The sequence below is a fragment of the Oreochromis niloticus genome, linkage group LG7 (assembly GCF_001858045.2).
Source record: "Oreochromis niloticus isolate F11D_XX linkage group LG7, O_niloticus_UMD_NMBU, whole genome shotgun sequence".
Lineage (NCBI taxonomy): Eukaryota > Metazoa > Chordata > Actinopteri > Cichliformes > Cichlidae > Oreochromis > Oreochromis niloticus.
The window spans coordinates 31,086,590-31,107,089 of record NC_031972.2 but is presented as its reverse complement, the minus strand read 5'-3'; the positions used below and the strand labels follow the sequence as shown (position 1 = coordinate 31,107,089).

At 41.7% G+C, this 20,500-nt stretch overlaps 1 protein-coding gene across 9 annotated transcripts in view; it reads left to right on the top strand.

The window, feature by feature from the left end:
* The window catches only part of ehmt1b (euchromatic histone-lysine N-methyltransferase 1b), a 42,299-nt gene that overhangs the window by 5,542 nt on the left and 16,257 nt on the right, over positions 1-20,500 (top strand). For 4 of the 9 annotated variants that reach the window (XM_013268526.3, XM_013268525.3, XM_025909020.1 and 1 more), the window contains exons 1-5: positions 3,948-4,129; positions 14,100-14,190; positions 14,279-14,793; positions 19,209-19,464; positions 19,581-19,729. In XM_013268526.3, the coding sequence (XP_013123980.1) occupies positions 4,040-4,129; positions 14,100-14,190; positions 14,279-14,793; positions 19,209-19,464; positions 19,581-19,729 (1,101 nt within the window). In that variant the 5' untranslated portion in view covers positions 3,948-4,039. Of the gene's footprint in view, positions 1-3,947; positions 4,130-9,159; positions 9,182-10,681; positions 10,841-14,099; positions 14,191-14,278; positions 14,794-19,208; positions 19,465-19,580; positions 19,730-19,762; positions 20,035-20,500 lie in introns of those variants that run through there. The other 5 variants (XM_013268524.3, XM_025909018.1, XM_019361299.2 and 2 more) reach the window with 5 other exon arrangements.

The following is a 20,500-nucleotide window of genomic DNA, read 5'->3' as shown; positions in this document are numbered from 1 at the left end:
GCCAGAGGCTCAGACCTAGTTCAGCTCGAGCAAAGATGACTAAAAGAGATCTTTCAGCCAGCACCATCTGTGTTATGACATTTTTCGATTGTTTGACGGCCTATTATGAAGCCTTTAGCTGATTGTTTTCATAATTTTATAGCCCTTTCCCCACCTGCTTGGTTCGACATGGTTTCAGTCTGTAAACAAAGCATGGCAGACTTGACCACATTTTTACACTTTTCAGCACTTTCTGTTATTTCCAGTTGTTATAACTTGCGCATGGCGGCAGCTTTTCAGTTGCCAGCTAAACACACCACTAACAACAACAGGACCCAGTTCATTCTGCTTTTAAGCCGGTGAGGCGTGATTGCTGATGCCGCTCAGGTGTGTCCGCCTCCCCTGCAGCCACACTGCAGACCACGCCTTGCCACATACCCCCATCGCCTAACTGAGGCCGGGGAGCCATCCGGGCGAACCTATTCAGCAGCAGGGATGTATTGGTTCAGCTGTGTGGCAAGTAGGGCTGCCACGATTAGTCGACTAGTCACGATTACGTCGACTATTAAAATCGTCGACGACTAATTTAATAGTCGACGCGTCGTTTGAAGCTTTGTAAGATCCCAAAAGACGCAGGAATAAGTAGTAGTATTTAAGAGTGTAATAACGGACTGAAACAGAAGATGGCAGCACTGCATGTACAAGGATGCCAGCTGCCGTTAAACCCCGAAGAAGAAGAAACTGTGTTCCAGAATTCATAGCGCGGCCCAGCGCAGTTGTCAACAATGGCGGCAGCTAGTTAGTTTTAATATTACAATTATTATTCTTTCTGGGTCACAAAATAAACGTTTAACATATTTTCAGGTGTACATTTTACGTCCAATGGATGCATGATCTGATTAGTCGACTAATCGCAAAAATAATCGGTGACTAGTCGACTATCAAAATAATCGTTTGTGGCAGCCCTAGTGGCAAGTGCCGCTGGCGCAGCAGTCGTGGACGTGAGCCGAGGTTCGCAGGCGGCCGGCACGCAGGGTCCCACCGCACGCTGGCCTCTGGTAGAAACGAGGCAGGTCCAGCTGGTGCGCAGGTCCCTCCTGCACTCTGACCTCCGGCTCTGGCTGAGCAGGACTCTCCCGCATGCTGTCAACCAGCTCAGGCTGATAAAGTCCCTCTGGCGCCCCGATCCCCAGCTCTGGCAGAGCAGGTCCCTCTGGCACGCTGTCCACCACGTTGGGCTGAGCAGGTGGTGGAAGTGGAGGTTGCTCGGCTGCCCTCCTCCAGGGAACAGGAACAGATACAGGCACCTGCCGGGTACTAGCCACTCCCACCTGAGGAGTCCGTACTGGTGCGGAGGTAGGCTGTGCCTTGGCTGGCCTCACCCTGGGGACTGGCAAGGGGTGCCGGAGCAGAACGGACACCAGCCACTGCCATACGGTCGAGGGATGCCGATGGGGGAGGCGGCAGTGTCAGCCAGGACCCGATCCAAGCTGCCAGACTTGCAACAGCTGCATCCGGCACTCTGCGGTCCTGCAGCTGTTCCCACTGGCGGCGTAACACCGCCACCTGCTCCCTCCGCTCTCTCGCCCACCATTTGGTTTAGCACCAGTCGCAGTTTCGCCATGCCCGATTTCTGGGTTTTGGTGCCACTGTAAACGATGATTGCAGATGGCGGTCAGGTGTGTCTGCTTCCCCTGCACCTGCGCCATAGACCATGCCCTGCCACACAGTCATTTTCCATTACAATCAAGTACCATTTAGTGTGCATGGGGTCCTTATAGAAACGCAGCTGAAAGTCCAGTGACATCATTTGTATGCGACACAACACCACAACAATGGAGGACATCAAGACGTCGGTATACCTGCTGGTTGGTGTATGACTTTTTGTTTGGGGACTACGGTATTCTTTCTTTGTGCACCCATTCCCGTCATTGCGAAGTTTCAATAAGAGTGGTTTTGATTTTCAAAAGAGAGACTCTTTCATGACTCATCGAGTGATGCCACTGAATAGCCAGTCGGTAGCATGCAGACTGTTGATGTCACATTTTCGGATTGCCTAAGATCACGTGGAACCCCAGCTGAGTAGGTAATAAAAAAAAGTACCTGGTACTAGGTGCTACCACCTAGTGGAAAACCCGAGACGAGTAGGTACCAGTGGAAAAGGGCTATTTGTGTTTTGAACCTATACGTGATATGTGATGGATGGATATCATGGTGAGACCACACACTGAATAACAGCTTGTGATTCATGAGTTATAGCCTAAGTCCTTCTTTCTGACACTTACAATGAGTGTTTACAAAGTCATGGAGCAAATGAGCCAAGAGTTGGTTTTCCCAGAGGCTTCTGCATAGACAGAGGGGTATTTTGGGGGGGGGGTTCTGACAGCAATCTACTTGCCTTTGCGAGATGGGCTTCACTGTCAAAAAGACCCGCTAGTCCCGGCCCAACTCATTGTCAAATGAACCTGTGTCATGTTTATTTGATTTTCAGTTGAATTACATTTAAAGCTAAGAGAATCCACTGTTTAACAAACATCATGCAGTAAACATGTTCCTGTTGAAATAATAGGTTCACTCACTTAGATTTATACTCTGTTTAAAAAAAAAAATAAATGAATAAATATATTAGGAGAATATAGAATATCAGTGACATTCAGCAACTTCAGTTGACGACAGGTGAGCGATTGAAGTGTCTTACCAATGGGAGTGAAGGAGACCATTGACTGGCATGTATATTGGAGGGTTACCCACTCAGCTGGATATTCAAATGTCTCCTGGTGGTAAACTTTCAACTAGGGCTGGGCCATATCATACCGTTCACGATAATTCCGGTATAATGTTAGGCAATGATGAGAAAATGAAATATCGCGATAGAATATGGGTAAAACGCGCATGCGCAGTGCCTTTGCTTTCATACACACATGTCGGAAAAAGCATGGCAGCAACAGAGAATGAGAAGGGCGAAAGCGGATCGTTGTATGAAACAGATGAACCAGAATTGGTTTGTAAAAATGGTGCAACTTCAGTGGTGTGGAACTGGTTTGGCTTTCGTCCGTGAGATACACACCAAAGCACAATTTTTGGTAGAGCATGCCAGCAGGCCGTCGTTATTACCGTGTTTTTCGGAAAATAAGGCACACTTAAAATCAATCCTTTGATTTTTCTAAAAAAATTGACAGTGCCCCTTATAATCTGGTGTGCCTCATCTGTGAATTCTGGTTGTGCTTACTGACCTCGAACCGATCTTATGTGGTACACGGCGCTCAAAAAATCTGTCAAATGTTTTAGTACGACTTTCGTAAGTTACGAAGCCGTAACGCTTGATGGATTGTTGGAGCATTACAGCTATTGTAGTCAGGAGCCTCGCAGAGTAATACGTACTGTGCGTCAACATAATATTACCGTATTGTGTGTGTAAACCTCCTTTTAAGTTTTGTGGATATTATACATGGTTAAGCTCAGGATATGTTGGCCAGTTTCCACTGGAAATGCCTTTTGGTTAAACTGTCAGCAAGGAATTTGCATTTGCACTGTTAAATTTTATATAGCTTTATTGCACATAAAAAAACAGCTGCTTGTTTAAGTGAAAATACACTGATGGGTTTTTTTTTTTTGGTTTTTTTTTGGGTTTTTTTTTTTGCACTAATAAAGTTGTGGAGTTGTAAAGTATTTTGTCTCACGTCAATTATATCGTCAGTTTATATTGTTATCGCAGATTTTCAAATATATATATATACTGATAAATATTTTGGCCACATTGCCCTGCCCTACTTTCAAGTACAAAGCTTAAGACTAGAAAAGCACTATACAAACGCTAGGCCATTGCCAATTCCATTATTAGGTCTTTAGCTGGGTGAAAGGGGCTTGGCATTATATTGTACAGGTGTTTCTAATTTCCTCTTTACTTAGTGTACACTGGTTACATCTGTGTCTCATTCAGACAGGAGATGACGTCGGAGAACAGCCTTGGACAAATGTCGAGCAGTGCTTTGGGCTCCTGTGGTTGATTTTATATTGTCAAGATGAAATTGCCTTAATAAGGAAATCGTGATGCTGCCAAATGGTTCTGTGTAGCAGGCACACTTATGACAAATATTCTAAAGATTTCAAAAAAGCAGACACGCTAAAGCCCATGAAGTCATCTATTAAGGTAAAATAACAGATGTGTGGTATTGACTTTTTAAGGTGTATTGATACATTTTCAAATAAGATATATGGTAAAATGGTAATGTTTTTATTGATTCAAATTTGATATTGCATTGTTTACATTTTTTTGTGTCTAAGCCGTGCCTATTCTGAATATATGCATGTAACAGGTTTCATTTGGTCTTCATTGTCTTATAACATGGTCTATGCTGTTGTAGGGATTTTGTTGTATTTGTAGTAAGTTGTTGGTACTATTTGACCCCTGCAGCTGTTGAGCATCTTGATTAATAGATTTGTTCAGTGCACATGCTCACTGATGATGCACTGTTGTGTTATTGCATGTGCTATATGCTGAAACTAAAACACTCAGATATCAAGTTAAATTTGAGAATTTCAAAAACTCTACACAAGTATTTGAAAACTGTTAATAAAATTTGAAAACTATTAATCATATTCATCAATAATGAATCATGTTGCTTAACTGAGCAGCACCTCGCATCGTGGATTATGAACAATACGGTCTATTCTCGAAACAGATCCAGATATCCGGAAAACTTATAAATGTGCTCTGGATTATGAATGGTGCATGTTGTTCGATTTAAAATTCAAGACAACCACTTCAGTTAAACTTAAAATTAAAATGACAAAATGATAACTCATCCATCTATCAATTTTCTGCCACTTATCTGAAGTTGGGTCACAGAGACCTCCCTCTTGCCAGTCACCTCCTCCAGCTTATCCGGGGAACATTGAGGTGTTCTCAAGAGACGTAATCTCTCCACCGTGTCCTGGATCTACCCTGGGGCTGCTTCCCGGTTGGACATGCCAGACCAGAATACCTTACCCAGGGGATGACCGCCTTAGCTGGCTCCTTTCGATGTAGCGGAGTAGTGGGCTATCCTCAGCCTCTACCAAATGACTAAACGCCTTACCCTATAGTAAGGGAGAGCCCATCCACCTTTTAGAGAAAGCTCATTTTCCCTGCTTGTATCTGCAATCTCATTCTTTCAACTTTAAAAGAATTAATGACAATGATGTTAACAAAAAGATCAGGCCTAGAGTAATAGACTTATGGAATTTCTCAACATCAGTGCTCCACCTGGTGGCAGATGACTGCATAACATTTAGGACACAGCAGTTTACCGACATTGGGCATCAAACTACTAGTTCATCTGGTACTGACTAGTTACAGTAGCAACGATTAGTTCATAGACAACTAGTTGTGCACATCCCTACTACACCATACCATTGTGTTGCCCAAGATCCTGGGTCCAAATCAAATGGTCAGCTGTGGGCTGTCTGTGTAAAGTTTGTATGTTCTAGCTGTGCTTGGTGGGTCCTTTACAGGTACTCCTCCCACAGTCCAAAAAAATTCATATTAGGCTATTTGGCAATTAAATTAGCAGCAGGCTTGAATGTGAGTGTGAACAGTTGTCTGTGGGTTAGCCCTGGGACATAGACTTTATGACCTGTCCAGGTAGACTCTGGACAAGTCACTAGTCTATTCCTGTTGTCATGGTTGAGATAGGCTCCAGATCCCCCGAAAGCCTGTACTGGAGGATAAGCGGTTGGATAAGAAACATATTAGAATGTACTGTGTGACAAATAACAGAACAAACTGATCAGCTGCCTCTCCATTGAGTCTATCATCCTTCTGATAGACTTCAAATCCTCTCCAGACTTTGACTGCAGCTCGTTGTCATCCTTTTGCTCTGCTGTCTCAGTGTAGGAGCTTTACACTTGCTGTTGGCTGTGGTTTGACTCAAAACATGAGCCAGGAAGCAACATAGCTAGGTGTTTAACAGTAACTAAACTTTCAAAATAAGGGCTACTGTCCACTATTGATTTGATCACAGGTGGCCTGGTTCTCTCGGATCAATAAAAAATGAATGTTTAAACGTCTCACTAAATATACTTGAGTAGACAGCATACTTTGAACGTTCTCTGAAACACAGTCTGTGCAGTAACACTGATTAGTGTAAAGGCATCATGGTCCACTTGAGTGTGAAGAAGCTACACGTGCCAGATGCTTTTTGCATAGCTGACTTATAGCTGTCTGGTTAACAGTCCCTGCCTTGTGGTTATTGCCAAGGTGTTGTCACACTTTGGCAAGGTATCTAGCTAGCATTTTCACAGTTTTTATATTAGAGGTATTTTGCTAGCACTGACATCGGCAAGCAAGTGATGTTTAACCAGAGTCCCTCTTTTGCCACTTGGCAATGCCCTTAGGCAATTATTTTGAAGCATCTATCTAGATAAAGGGGGAGAGATGTATAACTTTTAATTCACAGGCATGTACAGAGTTTCATAATATTAAAGCTTTATTAACACTCTGTTTTCTGCCTTTGGCTGGTTCATTGTCGTTGTGACAGACCTTGATATAATTCAGCTATTTCTCTACTGAAGATCCCAGGTCTGGTATACTTGATCTCAACCAGGACTTTATTTCTAGGACTGAAGCTAGCAACAGTAGTCCTTTCTTCTCTGGAGGTCAGCCAGAAACGAACACAGTGAAATTAGTGTTTATCAGCTTTTGGAGAGCAGTTAAATTCTTTATCTGGGTAGTTAGTGTAACATTTTCCTGTGATGTGACCATCTCAGAACATAAATTTATTTCTTGTTTAAAATACCACACTGATGACGTCTTTGAGATTGTCTTTATTATTTCTCGGATGACTCTGTTTTACTTAGCATTAACTCAATGTAAATAATTTAGGCTTAGCAGTCTCTTTTTAGGATTTTTAACTACGGGGTCTTTTCAAAAACACATTTTTGTTATAATGGATAATAATAGATTTATCCTGGACAGCTTTTTAATGAAGGCTTTCTAGGACCCAACAATTAGATCACCTCTCTAATATTTTTTTTAGGGGTCCCTTTATACTCCTAGAAAAGCTTAGACACTTCAGGAAATGGACGTAGAGCCTCTGAGGGTGTGTAGCTGTGTCTTATTATCAGAACTTTGGCAGCAGATTCTTTAACTTCCTCTGTGTTGGGTCTGTATGAATAAAGTTTGTTCCATCAATGCTCAATCAGATTGAGATTTGAAGCTTTTTTTTTTTTTTTTAGGCCCACATTGATGCCTTGGGCTTTTTTATTTGTAGTTTTTGGAGTGTGGTGGAGTGCTTGTTTTGCTGGCCTACACACGTGTTCATCAGGGAGAGTTGTTGGCAAGTGAGGTTGTCTGGTCCCACTGAAGAACAAATGGAATTTGTGCTTGAAATGCTAATCTCTATAAGATATGACAAAAATGGGTGTCTCCCAAGCCTACTTCTGCTGTCATTGTCCTGGGCATGTTGCATAGCTTGCATGTCAGGATTGTCTTGTTCTGTTGACATCAAAGAGTCAAAGCTATAGCTCTAAATTGGGTATTCTGTATATTTCAGAAGTCTGTTGATGAACTAACTGGTTTAATTTCAATAATTTAAGCCTTTAAATTACATAATGGCTTGAATCTTTTCACCCTTAGTTGGTTTTGGAGGAGGTGCATAGTGGTCCTTCCCAGCTCCCTTTCGATCAAGGTACTACCTGTTAGTTTGAGCTCTTGCTGCCTTCTCTTGGAGATGGTTTCTCTCTGTGCAGTCCTTGACAGATACCTGTGTTTGCCAACCACTATTACAGAACCAAAACGTAAGAATAAAATGCTACTACTATCTGAATGGAAAAGTGTGTGGCATAGTGAGATTGAATGTTACTATACAAACAAAAGATACATGTAAAGCTTAAGTTGTCAAAAAGGTCCCTGATGATGAGTTGAGTGGTTGTTCGAGGTTTGTAGCAGTCATGGTGAAATCAGGCCATGTCCACACTAATACGTTTTTGTTTGAACACTCATCTTTTTCTCTGTGTTTTGGCCTTCCGTCCACACTGAGATGGTTTTTTTTGGACAAGGAAAACCGAGCTTTTTGGAAACGCTCTCCAAACTGGATAAATTTGAAAACGCTGTTTTCGCGTTGCAGTGTGGACTGCGAAAACCGAGGCTTTCGAAAACAATGATGCATTTTAGTCATATAATGCAGTCATGTGACCAATTCAATTAAGAAGCAGGACGGTATTGTACAGCTGTTGTTTTGTTTGATTAATATCAGTTTGTACATGCTCCAGATAAAACTTGGTACTTTTCCTCGACATTTTGCCGCAACATTTCAAAGAGCCGGAAAGTAAATAAACGGCAGACGGAAATGATGCAGGTTGAATGGTCTTACGTTTCACGTATGCACAGTACAGGAACGTAGCGTTTTCAGTATGGATGAAAACGATTGAAAATGATAGTGTGGACGTGGAGCATTTTTAGGCGAAAACACCGTTTTCAAATTTATTTGGATTAGTGTAGACGTAGCCTCAGTTGCTAAAACGTCAATCATGCAGGCCTGGACACTCCTCAGTGACCCCTTGGCAACCACAGTTTGCTAGGGGAAAAATGTGTAACGTATTTTCCACAACTGGTTGGTGAGCTGTTGCTGCAATGCAGTTGCTTGTAGTTTACATGGAAGATCCTGACTTGTCTGCAAACACTTGTCAACTACTTGCAGAGCAGTATGAACTCGTCCATGCAAACTACAGGTGATATCTTCCAGTATCTTCAAACAAAATCACAAGGAAGGTTTTGATGCAGCAACCTCTTTGCAATCAATTTAACTTGGTTGCAGACAGCAAACACTTGCAACCAATTGGGGAACACACATTTTTCCTGAGCCACCAGTGGTTGTCAGGGGTCACCAACTGGTCTCGAGGCCTTATGCTTGTCTCACCATTGCGAAGGGTGTCAAATGACAAAAGCGACGTCACATCCGCTGGTGTAAGCCGTCCTTTGATGTCGTTTCAGCTGGTTGCACATTTAAGTTAAATAATAGCAGGTGCAGTTATTTTCAAAATGGACATGTTTCAGGCATGACTGTGTGAGCAAGTCCACCTCTACAAGCATATATGACACAACGAACATGGGAGGACAGAAATCGTGGAGAGGGATTACTGCAGCAGTGCCGAGTAATTTAACGAGTACAAATGGATGTGGCTGTGTGATGACGTCACCTGATCAGTGCACAAAGCCATTGTGGTGAGCATAAATGGATCATTAAGCTGATGTCATTTGAGAGCAGGTTTTGGGTGGTGAGTGATCTTTGAAGAATAGCTGAATAGCTTCTTGTGAAAGAGTACTTTTTAAAAAATATTTTTATTTTTTTATTATCATCAGGGACTCGCTGAGCTTTTTAGGAGGGGCACAGATGCCCTTATATAATGGAAATGGGAGTGCTTGATTTGGAACAGGAAAAGGAAAGCTTTGTAGAGAAAATTAATGCAAAGCGAGTAATAATTATGTCCTGATTATTTGGCTGTCATAATTTAGAAGCCAGAATCAGAATTAAAGTTAACAATATAAAGTATAATGCTTTCTGTTATAACTATTTTTTTTCTTTTTATTCATAATAACTTGAGTACTGTCATGTTTTAGACACGCAAGTAAAATGTCAGAAAGGTATGAAGGTATGCCTCCCAACCCTGCTTCCATTGTCATTGTCTTGGGCATGTTGCATTGCTCACATGTCAGGATTAGCTTGTTATTGTTTAGCTGTGAAACAGTAGAAGCTGCAGCATTTCTACGTCTGCATTCCTACATGTCCAGGAAGTTCCCCAATGAACTAACCTGTTTTTATGTTGGTTTTTTTTATTAATTGTGAGTTAATTGTTGGCAGAAATGCTAAAATAAATTGTCAGGGTTCGTTGATATACTTCCTCGTAATGGCATTGTTTTTGTTTTTTTTTATTGGATAGATGATGCAATTCATTTGATCACATTAAAACACAAAGTATGACAAAGACAACAAAAACAATGATGGAAAACCTTTGTACTGACATATTATGCTAAGTTTGTTTGATCTCGTAGGCTGATATCTTTAGGTCCTTTTGTGCTTTCCTTTCTAAGTGTTTCCAGGCTTCTTCTTTAATGGCTGCTCAGCCTTTAACTTAATATCTGTTTCATGAGCCTGGCAGGGCCATGTTTAGTGGTGTTTGTTGGCCTCGGGCTGAGTGGAGACAAAAGACACTCCTGTTGAGAGGTTCAGAAAGTGGCCTGCTGTCTATGAAGAAAAACAGTTTGGTTTTGGGCCTCATTTCTTGCACCTCCTCCTTCCTTCTCTCCATTGCTCCTCCTGAAATGGCAGTGCCTGCATACTATTGAGGCTTTTTGGAGCTTAAAAATCCTTTACTGACGAGAAGATTTATTATTTTTACATGAAATGATTAAAGGAATTACAAAATATGTATAAATAGAATAAGTGAATTTGGCATGAATACAGGCATGATTTGAGAAATAAAATCATCTGTACATTCAGGTTAAGCAGGCTTTTTCCTCTTATTCTTGTTGGGTATGAAGCCTTTGGGTGGTGATTTGGGTCTTCGTTGGCAGTGGGGGTCTTCCAGTTTGGAAAAAAAAAAATGGAGTGGTGTTACAGTTGGAAATGACTGAGCATGCTCTGTGGAGACCCTCTGACGGAGAGGACCGACAGAGGGAGCCACCAGGTCACATGACCGGTGAGGTGAATGTGCATGCGGGGAAAGAAAAGGAAAGGAGGAACAATCTGTTCGACAGATCCTCGCGCTCTCCCTCTCTGTCCTCCCCCCTTCCCTCATTCTCTCTCAAACACACACTCTCTCCCTCACTCACTCCTTCTCTGCCGCCTTCTTCTTCTCAATGGAGGCCATGAGAAGAAAGCAGGTATGATGCTTCCTGGAGGCACAAGAGAAACGACATGTTAGCTTTGTATTCTTCACCCTTAGTTGGCTTTTAGTGGTCTGAGGAGATGCATAGTCTTCCTTCCCAGTTCCTTTTAGACCAAGTTACTACCAATTAGTTTGAGCTGTTGCTGTCTTCTCTTTGAGAAGGTTTCTCTGTTTTTGTTTTTTCTTTCTTTTTTTCTTTTTCTTTTTTTAAATTTAAGACGCGCTCCTCGAGCTGCTCATCTGTCAGTAATTCTAATCTGTCAGATTTCTCTGGATTCAAGAAATCGAAGACTAGTTCTAAAGGACAGAGGATTTGTTTGTGCATTTATTGTGTGTGGTAGCAGCGAGATTTGATTATGGCATGGATGGATCCTGTGACTGGAGACGGCTCCTTTTGAATTAGAGCAATCACTTCATGACAAATGTCAATTTCAATATGGGAAGATAAGCGTGACCTCCTGAAGATCTTGAAATTTACCTGATTTTTCTAAAGTGAGGTCCAGCCACCTTTTTTGGTTATACCTTTATCTTTAATCCCTTCTCTTCTTTGCTCTCTGTGGTCAGTATGTAGTAATGAGGTCACTGTGGCCCTTGTCTAGGCTACAGTATGTTCAGATATATACTGCAGATGCTGTTTATTAATTTAGAGGAAGTACTATTGGGTGTGATGTGAGCTTCCATGTTTACCAGCTGCTGGATTCTGGCTCAGGGTCATTGGTTCATTTGCACAATGTGTCCCATGGCGGGTTAATTATTGACATATTCATAAAGGTTAGCTGAAATTTTATGCCAAGCCATTTTTTTTTATTTTAAGATTATCTTTGCCTTTTTTATCTAGACAGTGGACAGCTGGGAAACGACAGGAAATGAGCAAGAAGAGAGGCTGCATGACAGACCACCCAGATTATTCAAACTGAGGGTTTTTTGCAATTACAGTCTGCAGCTTCAATCCCTAAACCACCTGAAAAAAGAGCTTCTTTGCCAGATTTCTTTAGCACAGTGTGAGGCTGTGACTGTAAAGTGGTAGCAAGTTAAATGTCAGGGTGATCTGTACGATTGGGCATTTTTCATTTTTTAGGATTTTTTTTTTTTTATTAGCATGTAAGCAGATCACAGCAGAGAACAGGTTTTACAAATTGGTTCTTCATTCTTGAGGGATCATTATTAGGGTTCATTATTGTTTTTTCTCATTTTTCTCATCTGGGTACTTAGGTACTCGGTACTTAGTGCCAGCCCCGGCAGCCTGATAGCTGCCTGTGTAATGCGTTTGTGGTTTGGTAGCTCTCTCTGACTTGTTTTCAGGTCTCTTTCAGCAGATCTAAAGATAGGTCACATCAGCACCTGCCTTGTCACATAAGAGGTTCACATTAAGTTGTATGGACAGGAAAGGCTGATCCTTTATAGTGCTATGAGCTTCTGTCTAATATTTATAGTGTAATATCACTAGTAAGTCCAACCACTGGGGCCTTCATTGTGCACTCACAGTTGCAGCTTAGGCTCTGATTAGCTCTCACAGCCTTGGTTTCAGCTTTGGAGCGTCTTTCAGCAGCCTCCATATTCCCATCTATGAGCTTCCAGACCCCTTCAGTCCCCATCTAGTGGAAAACTGCTGCAATGGCTGCGCTGTGTCAGTAAACAATCTGGTTGCGAAATGGCGGCGATCTGCAGACAGCCTTCTCTGCCTCCCTCCCTCCCCCTTCTCCTGTCTCCACTGTGTATGTTCCACTTTTCACCACTAGGGGGAGGGCTGAGGCTTGTGTGTTTTTGTGTAACTGGCTTTCTTCAAACCATGGGGGGGGGCAAGGGGGGGACTAAAAGATTCTTCTTCTCTTGATGCTCACAAGTGTTCACTAGATTCCTCCATGTAGATCATACACCAAAGAGGATTGTCCCAGACTAGATGTTCTTTGGGGACAAACCCTCACAGACCAGTCCTTGGCCTGGACTTGTTGCTGATTGATTAGGTTCATGTTTGGCTCAGGAGCATGAACAGGGACATGTTTCCTGACAGTTCATTTAGTTGGAGTCTCGGTTGTAAGCAGATCAGGACTCACACAGTCTCACTGTCTGAGCCATTGAGGAGAGGCTTTAGAGTAACTGACTGAATCCATTAGCTTATAGTGGCCTTATTCTCTCTCAGGTCTTTTGATTGGGTTTGTGTGAGAAGAAAATGTGTCCTCTGCTTTCCTTCATAAAGGTTAACTGATATTTTATGCAAAGTGTAATTTTTTTGGATAGTCTTTGCCTTTCATCTGGATGGTGGACACTTGGGAATCAAACGGGGAGAAAGGATGCATGGCAGACCACTCAGACTATATTTGATTGGCTTAATGTGAGAAGAAAATGAGTCCTCTGCTTTCCTGGGGCAATCGGCTTCAGTACCTGACTTACTTCTCATCAGATATGACCTCTCACCACTGATCAGCACGTGTCTGTCCCTAAATATGCCCTAAATGAGTCTTATGAGGTTAGGGAAAGTGTAAACCTTTATTTTCTGTGCTGGTTCTGTGTAATTCCTCAAGGTTGAACTGGCCTAGATTGACTAAATGTTGATATTTGAGCTGAAAGTGAAGGCTTTGCAACAAAGTAGACCTTAATAGTAAGCATGAGAGTGAAGTCACAATGATTTTTCCTTCAAGGCCTCCAGTTTCCTTTGGGCCTGTTTTTCCAGAGTGAGCATGAAGATGAGGGTCTGCTTCGGAGGAAGAGTCTTTATATTTCCTGCTGTTATTTCTGTGAGATGTAAAGACAGTCGATGGGGGATTTGGTTTTCTTTTGAAGCTGTGGCAGGCGTCTGTTACTCCACTGGTTAGTTGTAGCATATAAGGAGAGAAGCTGGAGACAATGAGAGTGCATGGGGGTGGCCCCCAATCTCTTGGCTGGCTCTACAGTATTCCTGACACTGATACATTACTGAAAAGCACAAATAAAAAGGGAATTTACACAGGATTAGGTGCATCGAAGGATGATTGTTTAATTCAGAGATATGCCTGCTTAGGCCTGGATCACAAATGTGGCTTTGAGAATCTAAAACCAGAATATTTTGGGTATTTTCATCGAGAAATAAATGTCTCTACACTCACTTTTCAGATAGTGTCTTAGGCTTTAGGAACACTGGGGGCCTGTTTTTAGACACATTACAAACTAAGCAGCCACTTGATAATGTTATCCACAAAAAAAAGTATTTAATAAAGCTTAATTTAACAGAGTTTCCCTCATATGTACTTTTTTTTTTTTTTTCTTCGTTAAATCAGCCCGCTGGTCTAGCCAAGAGCTGCGTGGATAAAGGTGGCTCCACAAAGAAAGAGGGACTCGATCCAGGAAGCAATGGAGAAGAGAAGTCAGGTATTTGTCTAAATACACTTGAAGGTATTTTATTTGTGTAAATGATGGGTTTACATTGTGATTTTATTTGTCTTGTTTGGATGCGTAGATGGAGACAAAGAGGTAGCAGACAGACTGGGCTCTTCCCCTGCAGCAGAGGTGATGCTGAACGGCACCGAGAGCGACGACACAAGCCACAAGGACCTGACAACAGGAAATAACAAGACTGTACTGTTGTTAAATGAAAATGGCACGTCTGACACGGAGCCACCGCATGGTTCTGTTACTGGAAGCAATGGATTCATTCTCACTAAGCAGCAGGAGCAGGATGGCAGCGCTGTAGTGGCGCCAGGTTTGGGAGTTTCCCCTCACAGGACTAACTGGTTGCCCTCGGGCTCACCGACAGGGGGGCATGCAGCCAAAACCCTCCCTGCCTCGGCGTCTGGGAGTGCACAGAGTCCAGGTGCACTAAGGACTGCCCCCAGTACAGGGACTAAGCCGGGGCAGGGGACACGAGACACTAAAAATGGCACCAGTTTATCTCCTTCCCCGGTTCCAGCGCCAGTCACTGTACACAGAGCGCGGAAGACCATGTCCAGACCTGCTGTCAGCCCGGCACAAAAGGTGAACCATCACCAAGAGCAAGGGATTATCATGTCTGCTTTAGATTTGTGTTTTTTCGACACCTTAAGGAGTAAAAATAGTTGAAAGCCAAATTGGAAAAATCTGTAATTCAGAAATGCCCTTACAATATACAACTGGTTTATCCCTGCAGCAACTCTTATAGTAATACAGCTTATATTGCCCTGTATGCAATTTCGATAGCAGTTTCATAGTTGGGGTACTATTAAACTGCTAGAGGCTTGCATTATTCTTTATATCAGCAGCTCTATCATACATCAACACAGGAGTTCTCAGATTCCCAGCTGGCCAAGAGGGAGATGCTAAAAATGTAGGAAAAGATGAGATGTTCTGCAGAAAACATCCTCCTCATACATTTTGTTTCCTGATTGAACTTTTTTCATTTCTGTTCCAGTGCTGAAGCGTGGTCATTTCTGTCTGAGTATCCACACCTTAGCATTTGGGTGCCTCACATTTGAGTGTGAATGGTTAAAGCTGCGTTAAAGTAGTAGTTCATGCATGCTGCAACACATCAACCCTAATCCTGGTGTTAGAGCTTACAGGGTTAGTCTGCGACTATAAAGGCAGGTATTAGAAGCAATTTGACCACAAACACATTTCCTCTGAGTAACGGTGTGTTATTCATTTCATCCCAAGGGTGTTGGATGACCTTGATGTCAGTGACTATGTAGGCCAGCCCAATTTTCTTTTCTTGTGTCTTCTGGTTTTTGCCTTCATTTGACTAGGCAAATCATAAAGAACAATTTCTTTATAGATCTGGCTTTGTGAATGTGTATTTTGTCCTGATGAACCAGAAAAATGGCTTCCCCAAACTCAAAGCTGCGAGCTGTCGAAACAGGATTATATAATTGTGTATTTTGAGCATGACTGCTTCCTTTTTAGACCTGTGGCTCTTTTCACAATCTTATCTTGCCACCCTTTGTTGAAAATGTAAGAGATTGGAACCTTTGTGGAACTTTGTTTTGAAATGATTGTCATTGAAACACCTCATTTGGATGCACATTTTTCCATAAGAAGAATTACATGCAGCACTTGTGCAAACCACAACACATGTAATGGGTCTCCTTGGTGAAAAGTGAAACTTTTAATTGGAAATTGAACAAAAACCCCAAAACAATCTGATCAAATTTTATTTTTAAATCCTACCTGATGAGACCAGTGCCTGGAAAATACACTATAGTAGGTTTTTTTTGTTTGTTTGTTTTTAAACCCCTCTGCCCTTAAAGGCTGATGGGTGTCATCACCCTGCTGGCCAGCGAGGCAGGCGACATGGAGACCCAAGTTTATGAATGACATGACTCAAGAACGAAGCAACGTAGGAGTTTTAAATTGATACTCTACTAGGAGGCTGAGGGATGTCATTGGCCGTCGGCAATATTTTTTTTGGTTTAAAACAGGTTTCTTGCATATTTTTCAAAGCATTTTACTTAGCTGGATGTTGTCCAAGTAGCTCTTATTTTCATCCTCATCAGAGGTTGTCTGATGCATGGTGGAATCTCGTTTTGCATGCTGTGTCATTGATATCTGGATATGACATTTTTCTATCACGTAAAAACGGATAATAATAATAATAATAATGGATTGGATTTCATATAGCGCTTTTCAAGGCATCCAAAGCGCTTTACAATGCCACTATTCATTCACTCTCACATTCACACACTGGTGGAGGCAAGCTACTGTTGTAGCCACAGCTGCCCTGGGGCAGACTGACAGAGGCGAGGCTGCCATATCGCCTCTGCAGTGTTATCCTGGAGAATAGGGGTCTAGTGCATGATTATTAAATTTAATTTTTTATTTTTCAGCCAGTTTGATAACAATTTTTAGCACTTTAATGGGTTGTGGTTCTGGCGCCTGAACTTTTTCTGTCTACTTACTTTTGGGCAAACATCATAAGGCATATCTTATACAACATAGAAAAAAACAAGGAAATTGTTCCTCAACACTTAATTATTTATTTATTTTTCTTATCAGGCAAAACTTGTTAGATGTGTAAAAATGTAAACATCTTAAACATTTCCTGAAATAGAGATGAGGCCTTTTTGTATTACTTGTCTGCAGCAGGAAGCAGGCTTAATTCTCAGACCTTTTGGTTTGATTAGAAGAAGCGGACATGGGGCACACAACTTCTTCACTCTGAAATCCTCCCATTATTACTGTTCATAATGGGCAATAACAATAGTAGTCTCTCTGTGATAAGCTTTAACAACAAACATGCGATTTTACCCACATGCATGCATCTGCACTAACATGGGGAGGTTCATCGAGCCAACTGCTCAACAGGCGGCTTTTCTATTCGAATATGAAGGCAGAGGATAAACGATACGAATGAACACGATTTTAACAAGAGCAAATTATGTGGGAATAACATCTTATAGCAAACACAGGGCTCAATGGTAAAAGTCCAGTAAAAGTAAAAGTTAAGCCTGCATTCTTGGCCAGCATCTGGTGACCAGTTTTATACAGCCTCAGTTCCTCGTCCTGTGACCTCAGTAAAAACCTTGAAGAATTTATGGGTTCAGTCAGTAGTTTCAGGCTGTTTAAAACACCCTAATTTGATTAAATTGCAGTCATTATTGAATTAAAAGAGGAGGATTATCCAGGGTGTGCTCTTTGGCTACTGGGTGTGCTGTGACCATCGGTTTCACAGTCAGATCCAGCCCCTTGTTTCAGTTTCAAAAAGCCAAGATGGCTGACAGCTGAAGGCTTCACAGGCTTCACTAACTCTTGCATTTGTGACACTGATATTGTGCTTGGACACGTAAAACCACTTTATATTTCTTACAGTCAGTATTTTCATGCAGTGTACCTAGTTTAGCAGGTGACCCATAAGCTGGAAGCCTACTGCAGAAGCCCAGGCTCAAGTCAGCCCTGAGCTATTTACTGCTTGTCATTTCCTGTCTGCTACTCACTTGGTAAAGGATAAACACCTAAATTAAATCTTTATTTAAAAAAAAAAAAAAGAGCAAGAGATTGACAGAGAAAGAAGTATTTTTTGCTGCTCCTTTCCACTACTGGCTTGTTTTACACAGCGACAGCATTACTGCATAAGGAAGTTAAAATATAATCTGTGCACATTAACTTCTGGATCTTTGAATAAAACTTAGGATATTTCTTAATAAAATAGCTGCAGGCTGGAATTAGCCATCCTGGCTCTCTAGCAGGAATAGCTGCAGCCTGTGGAGGGGAGTCTAGAGAGTGGGCGCAGGGTTTACTCCAATATATTTGTTTACACACTTTAGATACTGAGTTATAGATACAGATTAACTAGCCAGCAGTATATAAGGAAGTGTGTTTGTGCAAAAGTTTGAGCAACTACTCATTGCTTTATGTTGTCAGGAAAGTGGTTCAGTGATGTATAGAAACGTGTGCAAATCTAAAATGAATATAAGTCAAAAACAGAGTTACATGACCACCTTCATTTTTCAACACACGTTGGCCTCTCTTAGAAAACCTTCTAGTAAGGAATAACTCTCTAGGCTTCTTGAAGGACATTCAAAGTTCCTTTTTTGATGTCGGCAGCCTTTTAGTTATTTTCTGTCACATTGATCACACACTGCTTCAGTAATGTTGAGGTTCAGGCGTTGGGGAGGCCAGTCCATGGCTGATAGTGTTCTGTTGTAGTATGTGTTTTCATGCTGAAAAAATGAAGCTGTTGCCAGTTAGAAGTTTTGCAGATGGTAGTGAATGGTGGTTCAAAATCTGATGGTACTCTCCCAACACCACTGGCTGAAATGAAGCCCCAGGCAATGATGGAGCCTTCGTGTATTTGAGTCTTCTTACTTGGAAATATTTAATTGAAAGGTTGTAAAACCGTAGCTCACTATGTGGACATTACAACACTAAAAATGTTGGCTTTATTTTACTTAGTGTGTGTATATTTAGGTTTTATTTAAAAAAATAAAATAAAATTAGGCCTTGTTTACTTTCCTTATTCTGCCATAAATATACTGTTACAATCATATCCTTATATTAAGCATATCCAAAGTTTCACATAATGAGGTCACTGTTTGTAGCTCAATTGGTTTACTTCTACAAACTCAAGTTTGAGAGAGTTTTTCTGTTCTTGGCTCTTTATGTCAGTGCGTGCAGATTTCACTTATGTGGACATCGCAGACCCACAGCTCTGATTGTGAGCACAGGTTTAAAGTTAGGACACAGTGGATGAACTGATCAGCTGAACCAGGGCTTAGTATACGATAAATATGGATTATTTTGTATTTGAATCATGCTAAGCTGCTCTAATGAAGTCCATGAATAAGAGGGGGGATCGGATCCTGGAGCTGGAACAAATCCATTTGAATGAAAATTGGTTTTAAAAACAAGGAAATTAAACAAGAACTAACCATGAGGAAACCTTTTGTAACACATTGATCCTACATGCTTTTGTCACTCTGCAGCTTCTTAACAGGGAATTAAGGGAAGCAAAGAGTGCCAAAATGGAGTCTCACGTTGCACCCGACCTGCAGAAATCCTCACCGCAGTCACCCTCTCAGAACCACCTACCTCAGAGTCCACCAGATACGCCATCTTCAGCACAAACTGCATCGTCAGCTTCACCAGCACCTGTTCCTCCACCACAGCCACCTCTAGGTCCTGCAGAACCGGCAGCTCCTTCGGCTTCTCCAGCTCCTGTCCCAGCCAAGCTCCAGCTAGGTTAGACTGACTCCAGCGACACATCACAAAAGCTAACGCACTAAAAACTGGAGCAGAGTGTAATGTTTGTCTGCGGTAACACTCAGCTGTAAATGTGGTGTTCTCTTGTGCTCTAGGCTCTTACTCAGGAGCGCTGTCATCCCGTAAGAAGAAGAGGCGAATGGGAATGTACAGCTTGGTTCCCAAGAAGAAAACCAAAGTGCTAAAGCAGAGAACTGTGCTGGAAATGTTTAAGGAACTACAGCAGACTGCCAAGAGTCCAGAGGTCTGTGCTTCTCATCTTTTCAAAAATTAGCAAAATTAAAAGAAAGTGTAACACGTATTCATTTAGGCACATCTCATACATTGACAGTGTTTCAGTCTTATGCTTCTCATGCACTTTCTGCCCTTGAATGTTGAAAAAATTGCCACATGTGGAATGAATTATTCCAATCATTGTCCAATGAGACATAGACGATTAAAAATAACCTGTTTGCCACACAAACCCTCAACTTTTCTCGACATGACCCGGTGGAGCTGTACGTGAGAATGCAAATGTCAGACCCTGTTCTGTTGGACGTCAACCTTCAAGTGAGTGGGAGTCATATATGATCCCAGCTCTATATATATATATATATAAGAGACGCCATTGTATTTTTAAGAACAGAACATCTTTCAATCAACATCTCCGACAACTTTCCGTAGTGTTTTTTTTTTTTTTTTTTTAAACCGACCAGGACTGTTGGTTTGGTAAGGTTAATGGGAAGTTGTTCAGGTTCATTTATGACCTCGGAAATGCTGAGGTGCTGCTGTTAAGGCATGCAGTTTAAGATGAATGAGTGTACAGTGGCTTGCAAAAGTATTCGGCCCCCTTGAACTTTTCCACATTTTGTCACATTACAGCCACAAACATGAATCAATTTGATGGTAATTCCATGTCAAAGACCAATACAAAGTGGTGTACACGTGAGAAGTGGAACGAAAATCATACATGATTCCAAACATTTTTTTTTTTTTACAAATAAATAACTGCAAAGTGGGGTGTGCGTAATTATTC